Source organism: Sinocyclocheilus grahami, unplaced genomic scaffold (genome assembly GCF_001515645.1).
Source record: "Sinocyclocheilus grahami isolate Dianchi unplaced genomic scaffold, SAMN03320097.WGS_v1.1 scaffold209.1, whole genome shotgun sequence".
In the NCBI taxonomy this organism is placed as follows: Eukaryota; Metazoa; Chordata; class Actinopteri; order Cypriniformes; family Cyprinidae; genus Sinocyclocheilus; species Sinocyclocheilus grahami.
This window is the reverse complement of record NW_015505388.1, coordinates 147,542-170,495: the sequence shown is the minus strand read 5'-3', so window position 1 is coordinate 170,495 and position 22,954 is coordinate 147,542. Positions and strand designations below refer to the sequence as shown.

The 22,954-nt window shown below is 36.9% G+C and overlaps 1 protein-coding gene across 3 annotated transcripts; it reads left to right on the top strand.

The window, feature by feature from the left end:
* Window positions 1-4,271: 4,271 nt before the first annotated feature.
* On the top strand, window positions 4,272-22,914 carry LOC107595816 (transcription factor Dp-1-like). 3 transcript variants are annotated; one of them, XM_016286370.1, is made up of 12 exons: window positions 4,272-4,360; window positions 8,516-8,600; window positions 8,686-8,752; window positions 8,934-9,037; window positions 10,484-10,605; window positions 17,704-17,869; window positions 18,020-18,166; window positions 18,259-18,327; window positions 18,396-18,547; window positions 18,628-18,794; window positions 18,894-18,972; window positions 22,230-22,914. In XM_016286370.1, the coding sequence occupies exons 2-12, from the start codon at window positions 8,589-8,591 to the stop codon at window positions 22,363-22,365; spliced, it is 1,221 nt and encodes a 406-aa protein (XP_016141856.1). In that variant the 5' UTR covers window positions 4,272-4,360; window positions 8,516-8,588; the 3' UTR covers window positions 22,366-22,914. The 3 variants fall into 3 exon arrangements, with proteins under 3 accessions (XP_016141856.1, XP_016141858.1, XP_016141857.1); XM_016286372.1 differs by lacking the exon at window positions 4,272-4,360 and adding an exon at window positions 5,531-5,652; XM_016286371.1 differs by lacking the exon at window positions 4,272-4,360 and adding an exon at window positions 5,531-5,722.
* Window positions 22,915-22,954: the final 40 nt, after the last annotated feature.

Below are 22,954 nucleotides of genomic sequence, written 5' to 3'. Positions count from 1 at the left end.
TTTTGAATGTGCAGCAACTATTGCCGGTGGGCAAATATGTTGTATGCACCCTTTGAATGTGAAATTTGAATAGGAGGAGAGCATTTGGCATCTAACTCAAAATAACTGCTTTCAACAGATCAATCTTTATTCATAAAGAAATTTATTATGCATAAAAGTCGAAGAACATTCGATGCAAACCCCCCAAAAAAGTTGCATCTAGCTTATAATCTCTTGAATGTGAAAACACAACAAATCCATTTGTCTGAAAGTGGTGGAACATAGTGCAGAACAAAGTGCAGACATTAAGTTTCCCCAACAGGGTATTGTGTTAAATGCATAATTTTATTTTGTATTATATAGATATATTTTATATTTTCTTCATTCTATAATATATATCTATATAATACAAAATAAAATAAAATTATGCATTTAATTATTTGGTTACCAACATTCTGCAAAATATCTTCTTTTGTGCTCAACAGAAGAAAGAATCTCATAGGTTTGGCAACTTCAGGGTTGACTAAATGATGACACAATTTCCATTTTTGGGTTAACTTTCCCTTACATACGCAGTTTTAGTATAAGTACCCTACAAGGAGTACTGCAGTGACCGTACAAGTAGTTTTATAAATTTACATAAACATATTTGCATACTATACTTTGTGATGCAAATATGTAAAATATCACATATTTTATGAATAGGCACATACTGATTAGGTCAAATAGGCACATATTGATTAGGTCAAATGGAAAACCCTGACAAAAGTCCTTGATATTCATGAAATTAATGATATTCTTTTTGAAATATATGATTATTTAAATATTTTGTTTGTTTATTTATTTGTTTATATATTACATCTGTTATTATATTATATTATATTTATTTGTTTAATATTTTGCTTGTTTATTTATTTATATGTTTGTTTATTTATTTACTTATTACTGAAAATGCAGGTATTGGTGTGTTAGTTAAAAGAAAATAAATAAATAAAAATAAATAGAATGAAGAAAATATTACATCTATATAATAAAAAAAGGTATACCTGAAAGAAAATTACACATTTTATTTAGGCCCATAGTATTCAATGGCTGACTGTAGTAGGTGATTTCATATAATAATGTAAATGTAAACTCATTACTTGTCTGAATTTCAACATTATAATGGAATCATAAGCTACTAGTCATAAAATGAATTAGGGTTCTTGACCAATTAGAATGAAACGCATCCAAACTGGATAAAGGGGCCTCAATATTTTGCCCCTTACAAGACATAATGTCATAAAAGAGAGAAAAGGATCATCTACAGCAATTAATCCCATGCGTTAGCTCTTTATCTTTCCATTCTTCCTTTTGTGTGACTGATGGAAGTTTGTAAACTGCTGCTGTCACTTAAAAACTGGAAATGCCCCCCCTCAGAATCTGGATGATTCTAGAGAACTTCAGGATTATGTAGATATGTATATATATATATATATATGTCAACAAAAAATACTTATTAGTAACATGAAAATAAAATTTATTTGGGAGGGTTTGCCTTCGCCATGCTTCCTGGAAGTAGGGGTAGGAACTTGACAGCCTCATGTGGATAACATCTAGAAAAATACTTACAAAAGGAAAATGACAACTATAAACTGGTGGGCTTTACGCCACAGCCTTCCCGAGTATTGTTGCTGACTGTGTCCATCCCTTTATGACCACAGTGTACCCATCTTGTGATGGCTACTTTCAGTTTGCGCCATGTTACAAAACTCAAATCATCTCAAACCGGTTTCTTGAACATGACAATGAGTTCACTATACTCAAATGGCTTCTAGTCACCAGATCTCAATATATGCTATGAAGAATTAAAGCAGTTCTGAAGGCAAAAGGGGGTCCAACCCGGTACTAGTAAGGTGTACCTAATAAAGTGTGTGTGTGTGTTAGGGGCGATAATTAAATCTGTTTTAATTATTCATTTTATGCTACTGCTACTGTCGTCTCTCAGTAGATACAATCTGCAGACTAGGGGTGGGCTAAAATTCATATCACGATATTTTACACTTTCCAGGCGATATCAATATTATATTGCGATATGAGAAAAAAAAATTACAGGCAAAATATTTTAACCTTATATAACTAGAAAAAGTGAGGGATTGGACACTTGGATTTTTTTATCGTGCCATTGTTTTTCTCAAAAAGTGCAAACGTGCAATGTGAGGTAGGCCTGTATGAATTAAATTAACTTAAATATTGTGTGCTTGAGTTGGTCAGTGGTTCCCAATCTTTTTCTGCTGGACCCCCCTTTTGTAGAGAAAAATATTTTCAAAACCCAAAAATACTATGAATATTTGAAATGGTCCTTTGTGTCAGAGCGCTGGCGTTCGTCAGAAATAGAACGCGGCATCAGTTTGCTGTCATGGATTTGTCTTGTCGCTATTAGAACATCACTGGGTTCTATTTGCTTTAGCGTCTAGCGTCTGGTGTAGACACGTTGTTTTGGTATTTGTGAATCTTAAGCATATTCATAATCTGCTTTACGTGCAGTACACAAGCCACGGTTAAGACAGCTGACTCCACTGTGATGTGACCCCCCCCCCTTCTCTCTCTCTCTCTCTCGCTCTCTCTCTTGCTCTCTCTCACTCTCTCTCGCTCATTGGAAAAGGTTGGGAAATGAGCCACTGTGTGCTTCACCTTCCTTCATTTAACTCCCCAAACTGAACAATCAGCCTCTCTCATCATGCATTTCAATCCCCCAATCTCACAAATCCCCCCCCCTTCTCTCTCTCGCTCTCTCTCGCGCTCTCTCTCGCTCTCTCTCGCTCATGCACACACACGATGTGCAAAACTGCATTTGAACAGTCAATAGCAAATACTTAAACTAATAACAAAACAGTAGCTGATTCAGAAGCGCCAGATTGCATAAAATGCATTGCTGTTCTGCTGTAAGTAATCTTAAAGATTCCTAAATGCATCTACTTCCGGAAGGCCAAATAAAGTGCTTTTGCTTTCGCCTAGAAACACACAGCGTCTCCCTGACATGGCTGCTTCAACACTAACTGCGGTTACTGAAACCACGCCTTCTTTCTTTGTGCGAACATTTGGGCGCATTATGCAAATATTTCCACATAGTGAGGTAGATATGTGGGGGCGTGTTAGAACGAGACGTTTTAGGGGGGCATGGCAGAGTCTTAACTTTGATAAAGAATATCTCTTTGGTTTTGAGACTTTAGTGACTTTAGCGGGTGCTGCAAGTCATGTTGAGGTCATTAAAATAGCCTATGTCAAATTAATATTTTGCGCTCAATTATTTACTTATGAGGCAAGTGGCCGCATGATAAGCGGGAAAATTATGCAGTTTAGTCTTTATCACCCTGCAGAGGTTTATTATGCAAAATAATCTGCTGACTGTACACTATCCCTTAGCCTTGCCGCGCTTGGTCTGTTACGATTCTCTATGTGTTTAATTACTTGGTTTGCCAACCGCCAATAAAATTAAAAGAAGAAGAAGAAGAAGTGTTTGATTACTAATGCCTGTACGGCGTTGCAGACAGAGGACAAAAACGTTTAGCCTCGACTCTTTGTCGTCATTTGTGTTAAAATTTGCAAAGCGTACCAAATTGAACAAAACAATATAAATGCAAAATTTGAATTCATGAATATATAACGGTATCCACGGTATAGCAAAATCCATATCATGGAACATCATAATACCGGTAGTCACTTTCATACCGGTATAGCGCCCACCCCTACTGCAGACTCTGCCAGCATAATCTAACACTGGTTATGACCTACTTTTGAGCTTGTTCAGCTGACTAGTGCAGTATGGCTAAACCTTTGAGTGGATAACAGTGTTGGATTTTTAGTGTGAACACCACAAAACGGACTGATTTAAAACATGTTTCATATCTCTAATAGCCTACCTACACTGTAAAAAAAATTCTGTAGTTTTTACAAAATAATTTTGGCAGCTGTGGTTGCCAGAATAATTTTGTAAAAAATATAGAAAAACTGTAAACACATTTACGGCCAAAAACTGTAAATTTTACCGTATTAAACTGTCGAACCTTTTTATTAGTGAGCTTCTCTTTATTATTTACATATATTGCTACGCACGCTCCGCCCTCAGACGCATGGGGTAGGATCCTGTGAAATTAACCAATGAGAAAATGTCAACGAAGAAATCCAATCCCATCCCATCCAATCGGAATTCAGTATGGGCGTGGCTGTCGTATTGCGCTCCTTCGACGTCATGCGCATCACTGTCCAATCAGATTTCCCGTGGCGTAGACACCGCCAAGCTCAGTTTTACAGACCCAGAGAGGGAGCAGTTTTTACTGTGTGCGCTCAATGCGCTGCTATTCATTCAACACTAGACAGTTGAAGGCGGATGCAACCGACCGTAAGTGAGACCTGGGGGGCTTTGAGTCCACGTAGACAGCTTTGACCGATGTTTTCTGTATTTATAATTCATCATTGCATAAAGGAGTTGTCATTTATCAGCGTTTGAAAATGATAAGATAATTTGGCTTGGAATAAGTGAGCTTGCCAGCAAAACCGGCCAGTAACCTCAGCGTGTATCTGGAGGAAATTATACATAATGGATTCTATGATCGTTAGTATGTGAACCCTCAGTCCGGGTTAATTATCACTTATGTGAAATATCGAAACTGTCTGTCTCCAGTGGCTTGTGTTAGCCGACAAGCTAACCTAGTCAAGTGCTTCTGTCAGTGCAGGGCAATGGGAAATCCACAATGATCTTTACTCGTTATTGTCCATTGCACGGAAAAGCACCGATATACAAATCCAGACGTGTAGAAAACAATAGTAAGTAGATCCTAGATTGATTATATTAAAGCTGCTCAGATGACCTCGATTTGAGTGGAAGTTAGCTTACTAGCTCACCTGGTCGCTAGCCTAATAGCTTGACCATATTCGCTCTAAAGCGTTTTTGAAATACTTTTGCAGAACGAAACGCTTGTTGTTGTTAAATTTGCATAACCGGGAAGGGTATATTAACTAGATAATTATTAGTTTAGAGCGTAATAAGGACCTGTCACTTCAGCTTGCAGGCTATTAAAGCATCATTGCATGATGGCTTTGCTTTGGCTTCCATGTAAAATGGCTGCCAGGCATTAAACCAAATCCATCCTGCTTGTTATATTAGTTCTGCTGAGTTAGTAAACAAGTGTGTCTCATTCTGAACGATTATTTTCCATTTTTGAAGGACTGTCTGTCGTCTAAACTCATGCTGTGTTGAAGCCAATGAATTGTAACCCTCCAGCAGAGTAGTGTTATGACTGTCAACCGAATATAACAGGTCGTTTCTATATACTGTAGATGGATCAATTGTAGAAACTCGTTCTAAAAGATATCAGTAATTTAAATTATTTTCTTAAATCTTGCAGGAGGATTTCGCAGTATCCGTGCGTCTTTTGTGTGCATGCTTTTAACATCCGCATCCATTTTGGGTTTTATAAATGTGCTCTTATCTTACAATCAAACATCTCCCAAGTACAAGTTCGTTATAAAAGCATGATCGTTCACTGCACATGGGTTTTATTTTTCATGTTATTTGATTTATCTTTGTTTCCTGTTTGAGAGATGGGCTTCAGACCTCCTCTTCCTCTGTCCTCTTGCTAACTGGCTATGCCAACAAAAACAGCACCTAAGAAGGCAAAGGGCTTCAGGACTGTAAGTTCAGAGGAAAGTTTACACACTTCGTTTCCAGATGGCCATTTAAGTCCGATCCGTTCACAAAACGGTACGAGCACATGCACAATACTCGATCTGGTCGCGTTTAAGCAGGAGGGGCACGTTTGGATCACATTTAGAGCAGGGTCTCGGTGCAAAACGTGTTTGAAAGGCAGCTAGCTAACTGGGCTAACACGCTTTATTATAGTACATACGGTTCCGATTGTGTGTTTTGTTTGATGCAGAAAATATAAACGAATAAAACGGATCTTCGTTTTGGTTTATGCGTTTATATGCTTTTTATAACATTGGTCATGAATATTTGCTATATTTAAGGGCCCATTGCTGTTGCAAAAAAAGTTATTTAAACGACAGGAACTGTTGCATATGGATGACTTTCAGAAGATTGCATGCGGTTTTTGAGTGCACGAGTTAAAAATTGGATGTTAAAGAGAAAGATTCGTCGAGGTCTTTGTCTGGTAATATAAGCTGCATGAGTGCTGGAAGCAAATCGGCGGGCCTCGTTTTCATCAATCTTGGGCTGTGTCTTAAAACCTAGTGAGTAGGGCTGCACGATTAATCGAATGCGATTGTTATGCGCATTGTGATAGTAATGCCGGTTCTGTAATCAGCAGGAAATCATCATCACGTGCTTTCAGATGGAGCAGAATTAACTACACATAGCCGTAGTTCATTGACAAGTTACGCAAAAAAAAATTGAAGTCGCCAGAAGATGGCGCCCGCAGCTGAATAATCAATCCGTTCATTTTTACAAAGCGCTCATCCATGGCGTACAGCATAATGTACAACACGGGTATAAATTCATTGTAAATTGATTATTAAATAGTTTGATTAGGGTTTATACATAATTTCCGTGACAGAGTTCAAGATAAATCCTTTAATCTTACTACTGGAGCTGCTAGTTTCAAATGATTAATAAACAGCAAGCACAAACTATGCAAAAGCGGCATTCCTTCCGGTGCACTCAGTGTCCGAATTCACTGCTCGTTTTCATTCACTCCTTCTAGTGAATTGAATTAGTGACCTAATGTAGGGAATAGTGAATGAGGGTATAGGGGGCGATTTCGGACACCGCTTCGGGTTCTTCTGCGAGGCTTATTTGGAGTTTCAGCGCGAGAGCGCCCTCTGGCCTTTGGATGGAGATTTACTGCTGATCACAGAACCGTGCTTCACTGAAAGATACGCATGACAATCGCAGCTTCTGTCGAATCGCGATCTCAATTGCATTTCGATTTATTATGCAGCCCTACTAGTGAGCTACCTACCGAGACAGCATTTTAAAATAAGCAGACTTGGACTTTGTGAACTGGGTGACAAAGAACCAAGCTGCCTTTGTATTCACACTGTCCCTGGGCTTGAAAGTAGACTCTAATCTAATTTTAGTTCACTTTACCTGTGGCGGTGTCAGTCCATTTCCCATTCACACTAGCAAGAGTGCCGTTGTGCAGAGTAACCGCATACGACCAGAATATCAGATGATATTTTTTCAGTGCTACAGCATGATTGCAAGTTTACTGAACTGTTGCATTAAAGCAACATCATACGAGTAATCAATATTGAGTAATTTGAGTTTTAGACCAAAAAAAAGTAAGAAACCAAAGCATCAAGCATACAGGTCATCATCATCCCATAAAACATATACATTTTTTTGTATGTCTTAGAAAATGTATGTATTGAAACTTTTTTTTTAAAACTAATTAATCGCATTTTAATCGCGATTAATCGCATCTAACATTAAACTTTTTAAATATATTTTATATTGCAATAATTTCACATTTAATCTTCAAATTAATGTAGAAATAACATCAAGACAGTTTATTTTTAAGATTTGTTTAATGGCATCTTTTTTTTATGACTGAAGGAAGCCAATATCACTGACACCAATACTACTGATGCCTATATAAAATTCCCCTAATATTTAACCATCGACTATAGCCATTCAACAACCAGTGTCATATTTAGCTACCTGTGCCCTTCAGCAAGTAGGAAATATACAGAAATTGAATAAAGTTATCAAACACTAAATTCTAAATTAAATATAGATGAATCCTTAAAGCTATAAAAGTTATTGATTTCCTCTTTTTTTTCTTTTTTTCTTTGATGAACAGACATCACAGCAGCTGGGTTAATAGGTTATTTTGGGTGCTGTTTCTAAAAGGTTGTCCTAAAAGGCATGTCCTAAAAGATTGAAAACCCCTGGCCTACAGTACTGTGACATTTCCGCGCTCGTTTGACTCACGCCAGGTGCTGAGGTGAAGTGGAGTGCGCGTCTGAAACGTCTCCTGTTTGATGTGCTCGTAAAGATGTTCTGAGACTAAATTAGCAAGAAAAAAAGAGACCGTGGCAGCAGTTGTGAGTGGGGTGGCCAAAACTAGCCCCACCCCTGCGTTAACGGCATTAAATATTTTTAACGCGTTAAACTGAAAAAGTATATAAATATGCTGAACATTTGAAGTTTGAACCTACCTATAATGATTCCTTTGTGGTTTTCAGACATGCAGCAACATTTTTTTGCCTCAATTATTGTGAACATTTGGCATTTTTGATGAACGCTGGTTGTGTCTTGCTCGTAGAGGCTTTTGGCATGAAGGAAGGCAAACCTGAGGCCTACCATAGAGACCAGACTCGTCTGTCTGTCTCTGAGCTTCTGTTCACAGATCAGAAAAACCACCTGAAACGGCAAGATATACTTGTTTGAAAGCCCATTGATCGCTGCGTCCTTTTGGCGGTTGTTGCAAATGAAAACTTTCCTCATGAGAAACAAAGATTTGTGTAGTAACCTTGGTTACAGTCTTCAAGTGTCCTCAGCTTTTGTGCCAAACCAGTTTCATTTCTGTTGCAGAGACATTTTGTTGTGGAATTTTGGCTCAGGTTTTTCATCTAAACCAAGCATCTATTCCTCAGCCCCAGGGATCATGGCCAAAGATGTGAGTATTCTCTTGCTCTATTAGACGTAATTGACTGGAAATGGAGTTTAAGTCAATGAGTTGATGGTCATCTTGTTTTCCACAGGCTGGTCTGATTGAGGCCAATGGGGAGTTGAAGGTTTTCATTGATCAGAACTTGAGCCCTGGCAAAGGTAAGAGGAGCATTAGAAGTTTCTGAAGAAAACAGTGCACTGCATCAGCAGCTGAATTCTTTGAAAATATTCAAGGATGTTAGATCTTACAGTAATGCTTTACAAAAGCCCAAACAAAAAGCCCTGCTTGACCCTACATAGCACTGCATTAAGATGTCTTCTGTGAATACTACTCCTGCAGGTGTGCTGTCTTTAGTAACAGTGCATCCACAGTCAGTGGCTGTTGGAAAACACCTGTTGCCAAAAACACTGGGCCCTTCCAACGTGAATATCGCACCACACATGGTAAGTTTTGAATGGAGTTTGACTGCGTAAACAAAGACACGTATAGATCACATAAGCGTTATTCACACCACACACAATTCCAGTTTGTTTTTCATGTTTAATCTCCTGTCTGTACACACTGTTAAAAAGCCAATGCTTTAATCGGATGTTTGTTCAGGCATTGTATAGAATTTCCGGTTTTATCACTTACTATAGTAATGCCAATTGCAGGGCTCAAAAATAGCAGTATACACTACTGTTCAAAAGTCTGGCCTCAGTAAGATTTTTATTAATGTTTTTGAAAGAAGTCTCTTATGATCACCAAGGCTGAATTTGAGCAAGAAAAAAAAAAACAGGAATATTGTGAAATATGATTGCATAACTTTTCTAACTTATTCTATTTTAAGACGTTTAAGGCTCTGAAAATATAGCATTATGTTTTTCACTAAACAGTTTCTTTGCAGAATGGCCTTTTTATGCCTATAGTTTTGCTTTGTCAGCTGTAAACGTCAGTGGCATTTTTAGCAAAGCATTACTGATTCAATTTTCCATCCATTTTAACTGTTTCTTACATGATGATCATCATGTAGGAAACAAAAGGCCTCAAGCTTTAGCAGAATAGGGCAAGTCACTCTTTTATCACCTGGGCCATCAGGCCTTTTTTTATTTAAGCCCTGCAAGTGACTTTTGTTTATGACAACTAAGAGTTGTTAGGCGTCAATAGGGGAAAAGCTAATGGAAACTGGAAATAATTTTGCCTCTGCTCTTGTAGTGTTTTACACAGAGCTAGAGTCCTGATGTTGAACACCCACCATCTCCTGAATGAAGAAAGAGAATTATTTGACTTCTGATCTGGCAGTTCAGGCTGAAACACATTTCCAAGAATGGTTATGTTTAGTTTACAGTTTTATGAATCCACATTGAGCAATTCACAGTAATCATTGAAGGAGTGAGGTACAGTAATCCTTCTTAGGGATGGGAACCAGCTTTGAGTTTACAGCTGCTTTAATATATCCAAGGGATGCAGCTTTTAATTGCTGGAGAGAGTCAGGGTTTGTCTAATAACCTCCATGTCGGACACTGAAACAGGCTTCCCATAATGACTAAAAATGAAATGAACTAATTTAGAAAAGAGGAATTATTGGCTCAGTTAAATGACACTTGCTGTTTAGCCACCTGCATATTCACAGCTGCTGTTGTTAATTCCTCGCCATATGTCAGTTAGAATTGGAACAGTGTCATTTATATGTAACCAGCATAAAAAAGAAACATGTTAGCTTGCATTTGTCCTAGTTGAATAAATGTTTTCCTTCCGTCACAACTTAGTTTAAATTTCATCAAGGTAAAGATCAATACAGATGATATTAACATGTTTAATATCATAACAGATATTTTGGCAACAAGCATCATTTACTCTTTTATTATGTTTGCCATATTGTCTTCTAAACCTGATCGTCTCTATCACAGGTCATTAGCACACCTCAGAGGCCCAGTGGCTCCAATGTAATCCTAATGAACAGCCCACACACACCCAGCTCTCAGTTTATCACCCAGAGTCAACCATCGGAAGCCTCTCCGTGGTCCTCGGGGTAAGTCTTACTTCAGCAGGCTACTTCACAACATGTAATGACATTTCTCTTTCAGGAATGGATTCAGTGGAACCACGTGCTTTTCTGTTTTTGAATACTTTGGATTTTTCTCTTCAGAATGGGTTCAGAATACAAACACGGCCATCCAACTGTGCAAAGAAAAATATTTTATATATATATATATATATATATATATATATATACCTAGGTTTTAACGTCACGGTTCGGTATGATTTCGGTACAGCAGGGGGGACAACTAAAAAAAAAAAATATTTTTTTTTTTTTTATGGTTTACTGAACAAGTTGCTCTTTCTTTTAAATGCATTCAGTTATAGTTTACATTTTTTTAGTGATAAAACCTCAGCTTATGCTTAAAACTATAGGTAGCCCTTTTACATTATAAGGTTACAATTAGGCCTAACAACTTAACCCAAACTTAAATTGAATTGCTATTTATTTTTAAATAGATGATCAACACTCAACTTAAAAAAAAACAACAACAAAAAATTTGTATGCAAACATGTAAATTGCACAATGCAGTTTTTAAATTAACTTATAGATAATAAAATTTCTAAGCTATTTGTTTTATTTGCTATTTTACTAACTTATTCATTTTAAGTTAAATTGTGCTTTGTTGGTATAATGTCTGCTAGAATGTTAAAAAATGTTCAGTGTTAAGTTAATATTTTTAAATTGTTTTTTAATTGATTTTTTTATTTGAAAAGCAGGACAAAACAGTAATAAGTACATTTTGGCAACTGAATTAATGCAATGGTGAAAAAAAATGGCTAAATAGGCCTACATGGGGGGGAAAATGTGAAAAACTGTATTCGGCCTTCGGCCCAGTGTTTCATTTTGTTCGGCTTCAGCCAAGAATTTTCATTTCGGTGCATCCCTAAACAAATTAATTTAGTTGTTTCTATTAATATTTGGCTACATTAAGTATTTGTAAGAATGAGATAAGAATATTTAATGATTTTAGGGAAGGAACTAAATTATTTTTATAATTAATGTTTACTTAGGATTATTCAATAATAATAATACTTATTATATCAAGTCATTTACACACAATGTTGAATAGGACACTCAAGAATTACACATTTTTTTAATTTTACATTTGTATTTTAACTATCAGGAGAAAATTCCCCGAAGTGTCCATCTTGTCATTCCACTGTCCATTAAACATATTTTGCTAGACTGTAATACTTCTACTCCTGTGAGAAACTTTGTTTGTTCTGTTGATACTTTTGAAAAGGTTTTTAATCAAGTAAATCTAAATGTAGTTTTTAGGTTTCTTAAGAAAAATTTATCTTAAACATCTTATTTAGTTTTAATTTTGCAGAACTAAAGCTAAAACTAAACCATAGCCATAGAAGCTGAAAAAAAATTCATTATTATTATTATTATTATTATAATGGCTTCAGTATTTTAACTTCAAAATCATTGAAAAATATATTACATGAAATTCGCATTGGAGGATACTAGGGATGTTCATTTTAACTGGTTAACCGTTAACCGACCATGAAGAATTTTGACTGATTAATACAATCAGTTAAACGGTTTAAAAAGTCATTTATTTATTTTATATTTTTTTGTAATTTGTCAAAATATAAAAAAATATATGCGTGAATATACGCAAAAGCCCAGGGACAGTGTGAAATATACGCTACGCGTAGTAAAAAAAAATGTTTTTTTTAGAGGAAAAAAAACAAACAAGTCGCGTCTCGTTCGCTTTTTATTATTTCATTCAGAAATAGGCTTAATGCCGCAGGGTGTCCGCGGGTCCTTAAGTCTTAAAATGTCTTAAATAACGTTTTCCTAATATAAGGCCTTAAAAAGTCTTAAAATGTCTTAAATTCGGATTCGATGGATCTTAAATATTTTTGGTCACATTACCGCTAAAATATCTTCATCTTATGAAATATCTTCAAATATCTTATCTTTTTCCTTCCCCGCGGTAAGTTACTGCGTCAGAGAGAGTCGCAGTAGCAGAATACAGGTCGAGACTGTATAGGTCGAACTAACTTTTTAATGTTCTCAATAAAAATAATAATGTTAATTTATTAAGATTAAAATTTATGATTAAAACATAAGTGACAAAATAACCAGAAAAGCATCGAAACGCGAGAATGATTCTTCTAATTTTATTAGCCTATATTCAATGTAAACAGCAGTTGATAATGTATAGTGTATTTCTGGTATCAAATTTGCGCTGTTGAGGTTCACTCTGTTTGTCTCTTTTGTGAGAGACTTCAGAGCAAATGAGCGTAACCGCACACAAACTCAGAAGAAACACACTGAGGTAAAAACTCAAAATGTTTATTTTATTCATAGCATGATATAGTTAAGTAACAACATGACAAGTGAGCTATTTTGCTCAATATTTTCACGACGCAAAAAAACATCTACAGAGTGCATGCATTACGTGAATTCTAGTGCGCGTGTGCATTTACAGTGCCTTCTTTCACTGCATGATTCAGTCTTTTGAGCTACGGAGGTTGACGTCACGCACTCTGAACTCCACCATTACATTCAGAATGATCACAAATTCAAGACATGTGGGCAGAAAATGTGTATATTTATACCACTTCATATAGTTAATCACACGAAGAGTGCCTTTTTTTCCTCCAAAAATGACCATATACAAATGTGATATTGATTTTTTTTTTTAAAAGTTCAATAAACTAGGTTTTATTAAGAGACTTACATTTTAGACACCATATTGCCTGTTTTTGCACTAATTTGCCAACAAAATAATTCCGAACAAAGTCACAGCGCTGTTTTGCTCTTTGAGTAACATGACAACATTTTGTTCCTGAATGAATCAAAAATTTTAAATTATTCGGTTCAATCGCAATGACTCGCTTATTAATGGTGACTTACTGCCACCTTCTGGCGGTTTTAATTTCACATTTAAAGTATCTTTTCATTTTTTTAAATTATTTCGAATATCAGTATTCAACGTTTTATGTTTAATATATCAAAACATTATTTATGCATTTGTAACTGCAGGTTAAATGCATTCATGTCCTGAATTAAACCGTGTTTAAATACATCTAAATACCACTTCAGGTGCAGCTTATGTCTGGATTGCAAAGATGAATTTTGTTGATACTGATTTCATTTGCTTGGTAACAGCCCAAATGTCGTCTTATTCTAATTCACTGATTAAATGTAAGAATTTGACTCAAAAGGTAAAAATGCCCATAAAAGGATATCTGGCCATAAGGATATGAAGAATATAAAAAACTTTAGGAGTCAGCTGTCCACAAAAGTCCTTAAGATACCAGCATGATAACGCACTCAATAAGTTGAATGATTGACTCAGTGACTCATTTAGTGTCTTACCCCCACTTACTGGTAGTTTAGTTGAGAAGTATTTTGAAAAGTATGCCCCCCCCCCCCAACATTTCTTATGTATATATTCATAAATGCATTTAAAACAATCTCATACAATTATTTATTGCTGTTGTAATTGTTGTTCTTTGCAGTGTAAATTATTTAATCTGACTGGTAGCAGCCTTATAGTGTATATTGATTTATTGATCAATTGTAATAATTTGACATGAAAGATGATGCATACATCTAAAGTAAAAAAATAGGCCTTTGTAAATGAAAATTTTAAAAATGCTGATTTAAGTATGTAAAAGCTGATGGAACACTGATGAAAATATTGCTTCAGAATAAATAGTTTACTCCACCAAAAATCTCAGTAATGCAGTTATTTTGCAGGGATATTTTGTATGGAATATTGTCTGCTGATATGAAAAGTTCACTGTATATCATAGTAATAAATATAATTTATTACAGCAATGATATTTTGTTTTCTTTTTAATTTAAACACATTAAATATTACATACTTGTAATAAAATGTGTATTTCCATTACAGGTTTAGGTCTTACATTTCATATAAGGTGGTATTAAAATGGTCTTAAATTTAACTTGTTCATGTCTCTAGAAACCCTGTGCCGACACGAAATGTTAACAAACATTATAATAAACACTGTAAACATAGCTAGGCTATTTTAGTTCCCCTCACTCCACAACAAAGCCTTTCAATTGACAGTATTTAGAAAAGAACAAGAATTAAAAATATAAGAAACTATAGCTAAACGACAAGCCAAAACAAATTAATTTAGGCTAAAACGAAACGAACGTTAGCGTCTCTCATTCGACACAAAATCAAATGTTTCTGTATTCGCGATGTATTTGAATGCCAAAATATGATTTATTATGTAGCCTACTTCACTCGCGTTCCGCCCACAGTGCAGTTACTGTGGTTTTCCTAACTGTAGTACATTTTCCATGCTCCAGGGGGTTCTCTAGATTAGAGGTCTGCACAGGCTTTAAACTGAAGCCCGAACCCGACCCGTACCCGAGATCGTCTGACCCAGCCCGACCCGACCCGAGCGACACAATTCAACACCGAGTTCAATTTAGAGCCCGAACCCGAAATCTTTTTTTTTTTTTCCCACAACGAATAGCCAATTTTTAAAAAAAATGCTGTATTTCACGATTGCATGCAACGGTCAGTAAACAAATACATGTAAAGAAACAGAATCATTAAGGCTCGGCCAGTTCACAAGGCAAAAGAAAAAATACTTACCAGTTATGAAAGTTTATGAACATCAGGTGCCTCGGTCACATAAATTCTGCCGAGTTTTTGAATGGTTGTATACGACAAGACGATAATTCTTCCATCGTGCAAATTATGGTCATATTCGTCAGTTGAGGCTCGTTAGCATTCGGCCTGCTTTAAATCAGACACAGAGATGCAGTGCGGTAAGATCGCATTTATTTGAATTAATTAATTATATAATTTATTTGAATTCGCGAAAGAGAGCGAGAAAGGGATGAAAGTTGCGCGTGTGAACCTGCGTCTGCGCGCCTCTTTCTACAAGCAGTGAGGCTTAGTTACTTCAAAAACAACACAATTTTAACCCCTCATTGCAGAGAAATATAAAGTTGCGAGTCAGTAGCCTGTCGAAGCTATTTTACTAATAAAAGTTTCCGTGCTGTTGTCGTTGTCGTGTGCACTAATGTGTGTGCGTGTGTCTATGAAAGCAGTGTAGCCTAGGCTACTACATATAGTTTTAGTTTAGCTATAAGCCCGACCCTAACCCAAAGCTATTCATTAAACATTAACCCGACCCGAAAGTATTTTGGGACCCGTTGGGCTTGGGTCGGGTAGCAGACCTCTACTCTAGAGTACTGAACCTCTGGGATAAAAGTCAGGGAAAGCAGAGTAAACATATGTTTGGTTGGAGAGAAGCATGGCTTCCTCTTGTGCTGACCTCATCTGTAGAGTCCGGGTTGGGAAACCATTGTTTTAAGCTCAACAAAGTGTGTGGTTAACATTGCATTTATCTTGTAATTGGTGGTTTATGTTTGTCCTATTTGGGTTATTTAAATGTGACTGTGTTTGGTGCTAATGTTAGTTTGTATGTTTTCATATAGAAGGACTTTTTTCTTACCTTCCTCTACAACACTGATCATCCCAAGTGATTATTTATGAGACATTCTACAATGCTTATACTACTCCGCTTATCATTTGGGATTTTGGGGTGACCCATGCCAATAGCAACGGTGGTATGACTGGTTCCACTGATTGATGATGATGGAGTGTTATAAGGATAAAGTCATTGCAACTCACCCCAATGTACCGCCTGGGGATCTTTAAACAAAGCTAATTGGAGCTCATTCTAGAAAGGAAACTTATGGGATGTTTGCTCCCCACTAATTTAACAACTCATCATCATCATCTTCACTAAGGGACAGAGACTTTCTAGGATAAAGCACTACTTAATGGACAATGAACAGATAAGCTCTTTTCTTTAGTAATTCTTTACTGATTCTGAAAGCAAAGGAGAACATTCATGCAACAGATTTTTTGCTTACTTGTTGTTTGTGTCTTTGAGTTTTTTTGTGGCATTTCTTATATAAACACTTTTTGAGGATATTTTTGTGGTCAGCTTCTTGGTTTGTGTGTTACTGGGTCTGGTTAAACCAAAAATAGTCAGTGGAGTCCTCCCTTATAAATGTAATTGTAATTTGCCCTTCTGGGAGTGCTCAGCGGGACGGTTACAACGTAAAGCAAAATGGTTTGCATAACATCATTCACGGCGGTACGGTGATAACGCTTAACGGCACAGATTTTACTATACATATTTAAACTGAGCAGTGTGTGTTTTTTTTTTCTTTTCCCCGTATGTTTGACTGACTGTATTTTATTATGATAATGAACTGGCTGCATTGTCAAGGTAGCAATGCTTAACTGTGTGTGTGCATGCGGCGCCGGCGCAATCATTTGAATTTTTTCCTTCTAACAGAGGAAGAAACTACTCCTTTTAGTCATAAAGATAATCGGTATTGTAAAAAGTTTACCTTTATTTGTGTACATTCACAATAAAAACAAATCTTTGTGCTTTTGTAAAATAAGCGTAAAGAAAAATAGGATGCCGCTTTCTGCTGTCTGGTTTCCTTTCGCGCTGCACAAAAATGAACTGAAACTCTGAATACTAGGCTACTTGTTGCACAGTTTTTCTTTTGTTTTCTTAATTTATTAAAGTAAAAATATATTTCTCGTATAGGCCTATTTATCGTTTTATATATATATATATATATATATATATATATAGGCCTTTAGCCTAGCTTTATTATGTTTTTCTCAGCAGAAGCACTGCAGGTGCGTGATGTGATATGAAGACCATGTGAATCCTCATGTTCTGTTTGCTGCTTTTTGCGCATGTAAAATTAATCCCCGGGAAACAAATGTTAGTATTTTTAAAGGGGTCACAGACACTTATCCTTTCTAATTTAATTATGTTCGAATTTAAAATAATCTTGTCGGTTAACGGTTAATAATCGGTTATTGAGCGTAGGTTGTCGGTTAGGAAAAATAACCGAAATGAACATCCCTAGCGGATACCAATTTTGTTTTCTTTCAAGAAGTACCAAGGTGGCACTATATAACTTTAAGGACAATTAGGAAAATTCCTACAAAGCAGCAGCAACACATTTCTTTTGGTCTTCCTTTTTCTGTCATCTATCATAATGTTAAATATCGTGCAATAATTTGGGTTTTTGTTCTCTCCTCAGAAAGAGGGGTAAGAAGGGGGAGAAGAACGGGAAAGGCCTCAGACATTTCTCGATGAAGGTTTGCGAAAAGGTCCAGCGGAAGGGTGTCACAACCTACAACGAGGTTGCTGATGAGCTTGTGGCTGAATTCAGCTCTAGTGATAATCATATCTCCCCTAATGATGCGGTAAGCCTCTTCCTGTGGCTAAGCATTGACCCAGAGCTTTGTTTGTTGAGTAGAGAAGGAGTGCAGCTCTTTAAACTGATTAAAGAGTTGATCATTCACATGTATCTTAAAATGAATAGTGCTTCACTTTCTTTGTTTGTCCCTATTCAGCATGTGTATGACCAGAAGAACATTCGACGGCGTGTGTACGATGCACTCAATGTGCTGATGGCCATGAACATCATCTCCAAAGAGAAGAAGGAGATCAAATGGATTGGCCTGCCTACAAATTCTGCTCAGGAGTGCCAGAACCTGGAGGTGGGTGTACTGATCCTTTATTTCATTAACGTTTTAGTTTTCTATTAGACAATTAGTAGAGCAACTACTTGTTTAACTGATTGTGTTTTAAGGTGGAGAGGCAAAGACGTTTGGAGAGAATCAAACAAAAACAGTCGCAACTTCAAGAACTCATTTTACAGGTCAGAAGCCGCTCATATAAGAATTATTTTGGTGATGAACTTGTTTTAAAAAAACGTTTCGATTGCAGCAAATTGCCTTCAAGAAGCTTGTACAGCGGAACCGCCAGAGAGAACAACAGACGAAAAGGCCCCCACTTGCCAACTCGGTCATTCACTTGCCATTTATTATCGTAAACACCAGCAAGAAAACAGTCATTGACTGCAGCATCTCCAATGACAAGTATGATATCAAAAGCCAGACCATTTAGGCTGTTTGTGGCATGAGTCACACAGCTTTTCTCATTACTTGTTTGTGATCAGGTTTGAGTACCTCTTCAACTTCGATAGCATGTTTGAGATTCATGATGACATAGAGGTGTTGAAGCGCATGGGCATGGCTTGTGGTCTCGAGGTGGGCAAGTGCTCTGCTGAGGACCTGAAGACTGCCAGAAGCTTGGTGCCCAAAGCACTGGAACCCTATGTCACAGGTTAGTACCAGCTGGCGACCATATCAGAGTATATATCTGAAATTTTGTGACTGTAAAGATCAAATATTTGGTCTATTTGATGATTATTTTTGCATGCAGAAATGGCACAGGGACCTATCAGTAATGTCTACATGACAGGGGCTTCGTCTGCTAATGGAGGCCGCTATCATGTTGGGAGGTGAGTGTCTGTTGTACACCTTTCAGTTGTTCATTAATAAAATGAATGGAGTTGTAAACGAGTAGCTATTGAATCAGGTTACACTATGATAGTTCCTAGTCATACTACTACTATTCAAAAATTAGGTGCATTAAATTGATCAAAAGCGACGGTAGAGATTTAAATTAAAATATTTATATTTCGAATAAATTCTGTTCTTTCAAACTTTTTATTTATCAGAGAATCCTGGAAATAATAAAGGTTTTCCTCCATTTTCAACAGTGATGATAGGAAATGTTTTTTGAGCAGCAAATCAGCATATTAGAACATTTTCTGAAGGATCATGTGGCACCAAAGACTGGAAAAATTGCCACTGAAAATTCAGTTTTGCATCACAGGAAAAAATTGCATTTTAAAGGGGACATCGGATGCAAAGTTTTTTTTTTTGCATATAAATGTGTCTTAGCAGTGTGTGGATACAACCACCCTACAATCATAATGCAGGTGTTTTGGAGTTGGATGTAAAAGTGAACATAAGAGTCGACATTTTCTCCTGACATCAGAGCCACTGAGGACACAGTGGATTAATTTTATTTAATTTTTTTATGGAAACACGCCACCGAATACACAAAAAACGGAAGAGAGCGGTGGGGTGAGCAGTAACTCATTATCACTTAAACAGACATGCACCGAAATGAGTCTCTGTGAACAGCTGTTTTTGACAAGGTAAAAAGGGTGTTGTTTTACACGACCATTGAGGAATTTTAACCAAAGTGTGTTCGACATTTCATGAAGACCCTAAAGAATCATACCAACTTGTGGAAAATGGACATTCGATGTCCCCTTTAAAAATATATATTAAAATGGCGAGCATTTATTTTAAATTGTAATATTTCACAATATTACTGTTTTACTGTGTTTTTGATCAAATAAATGCAGCTATACCCATTTGACCTTGGACCATACCATGGGCTGCTTTGACATTACCATAAGTAACTTTCCTTCAAAGCAAGTTGAGTTGAATTAAATTATGACTAACATTTCTAGAAATTATGATAAATATAGTTTTCATATTGCTTTTTGACAGTGAGTGGAAAATGGTGATAATACCACTCATAACTTTTTGAGCTTTATATGTGGCATTTTATTTTACATTTACATTTAGTCATTTAGCAGATGCTTTTATCCAAAGCGACTTACAAATGAGGACAATGGAAGCAATCAAAATCAACAAAAGAGCAATGATATGTAAGTGCTATAACAAGTCTCAGTTAGCTTAACGCAGTACACGTAGAAAGTTTTTTTTTTTAAATAATATAATAAATAAAAAGAAAAACCGATAGAATAGAGCAAGCTAGTGTTAGAGGCCTTTTTTGCTTTTGATAATTGTATAATAAATAAAAAGAAAACAAATAGAATACAAAAAGATTAGAAAAGCTAGTGTTCGTTTTTTTTAAATATATAAATAAAATTACAATGGAGAGTGCTGGAGTTAGAGGGTCAAAAAAAAATGGAAGAGATGTGTTTTTAGCCGATTCTTGAAGATGGCTAAGGACTCAGCTACTCTGATTGAGTTGGGCAGGTCATTCCACCAGGAGGGAACATTTAATTTAAAAGTCCGTGAAAGTGATTTTCTAAGTAAAGCGACGCGAATAAAGCGACGTTCACTTGCAGAACGCAAGCTTCTAGAGGGCACATAAGTCTTAAGTAATGAATTTAGGTAAAGGGGTGCAGAGCCAGTGGTGGTTTTGTAGGCAAATATTAATGCCTTGAATTTTATGCGAGCAGCTGTTGGTAGCCAGTGCAAATTGATAAACAGAGGTGTGACGTGCATTCTTTTTGGCTCATTAAAAAAGTATCTTGCTGCCGCGTTCTGGATTAATTGTTTTAAAGGTTTTATAGAACTGGCTGGAAGACCTGCCAAGAGAGCATTACAATAGTGCAGCCTGAACAGAACAAGGAGTTGAAGCATGTTCCGAAAGAAAGGGCCTGATCTTCTTGATGTTGAATAAAGCAAATCTGCAGGACCGGGCAGTTTTAGCAATGTGGTCTGAGAAAGTCAGCTGATCATCAATCATAACTCCAAGGCTTCTGGCTGTTTTTGAGGTAGTTATGTTTGATGTGTCTAATTGGATGGCGAAATTGTGATGAAACGATAGGTTTGATGGCACCACAAGTTGTTTTGTCTTGGCAAGGTTGAGTTGAAGGTGATGGTCCTTCATCCAGCAAGAAATGTTTGTTAGACAAGCTGAGATGCGAGCAGCTATCGTCGGATCATCAGGATGGAATGAGAGGTAGAGTTGAGTGTCCAGCATAGCAGTGATATGAAAAGCCATGTTTCTGAATGACAGAACCTAGTGATGCCATGTAGACAGAGAAGGGAAGTGGTCCTAGAAGTGAGCCCTGAGGCACCCCAGTAGTTCGATGTTGCGATTTGGACAACTCACCTCTCCGAGATACCTTGAAGGACCTATCTAAGAGATAAGACTTAAACCACTGGAGTGCGGTTGCTGAGATGCCCTTTGCCAATAGGGTTGACGGGGATCTGGTGGTTAACCTTGTCAAAAGCAGCGGACAGATCCAGCAAGAGAAGTATTGAAGATTTGGAATCCACTCTTGCCAGTCTTAGGGCTTCAACAACTGAGAGCAAGGCAGTCTCGGTTGAATGTCCACTTCTGAAACCAGACTGGTTGCTGTCGAGGGGGTTGTTGAGAAAGGCAGAGATTTTCAAGAAATACTTCACCCAAACTTAAAAACTGTAATTTTTCATGTTGTTCCAAAAACTTTGGATAACAACACATAATAAACATAATACCTTTTTTTCCACGAAAGGTATTATGCAGAATATTCATGCAGCTCTTTTTTTTCATACAACACTAGTGAATTGAAACGGACACTTTGAATCTCCAAAAATGTTATGGTACCATAAAAGTAGTCTTATAAAGCCATCTGATAACTTTTTGTGTGAGGTGGAGGGAAAGAATTTCAGCGAATAAAAAATTAAATTCTGGCAACAAAACTCTCAAAAGACTTTAAATATAGCATGCATGCCCTATGGACTGGTTATGTGCCGTTTCATTTTTGGAGTATGATAGTGTCTTTCCCCATTCAATTTCTTTATATGTAAAAGAGTGGCAACATTTAGCTAAATTTCTCCTTTTGTGTTCCAACAAAGAAAGTAAGTCATACTTTCTTTTGGAATGACAGGTAAATAAAAAAAATGAATAGTATGTGTCTTGTATTTCAGCATGTTTCTCTTTCCTCTGATTCTCTTACAGTGACGGTGGGGCAGACGGCACGATGGCCTCTAGTTCAAATGACTCCCACTACAGCGGCTCTCGGGTGGAGACTCCCGTCTCTTACATGGGCGATGACGATGATGATGAATTTGACGAAAACGATGACGAGGACTAAGCCCAGTTCTCGTTCAGCCTGTCCATCGTGCACAAGTTCTTCCAGCTGCCATATCTGAGGATTGATCAACCACATCGTTCTTTTTCCTCTTCTGCAACTCACCGTTTCTTTCACTCTCTGTCTGAGAAGGGCATTGAAGAACACAGGCTTTAATAGGATGAGTTGTTTTTATCCTCGTCTTTCTGAGCTCAGGACAAGCCACATCATCACAGGCTGTGCGCTTCTGCCTGCTGGGAATTATAGTTTTCAGCTGAAGGACTTTGCTGAAGTTTAGAGGTGTCACTTTATTTTCTGTCGCAGTGTTCCTACTGGATGTTATCCGCTCTGATCTGTGTGACCCTCTGGAACGTTCCCTCCTGAAGAAAACACCAGCCTTGCGTGCTGTTGGAAAATGTTGTGTGATCTCTGTGTGAAGTAGTTCTCTTCCGTTTTTGAATGATCCAAAAATTATTATTATTATTATTATTATTTTTTTTTTTTGAATGGCTGGCTTGAGTTGCATTCTGATGATTCGGAGACTAATGAATCGAAGAACCTATAAAGCCATTTGCTATTTTTTGCCCCATGCAGGGCAGGTCTTTTGATGTGT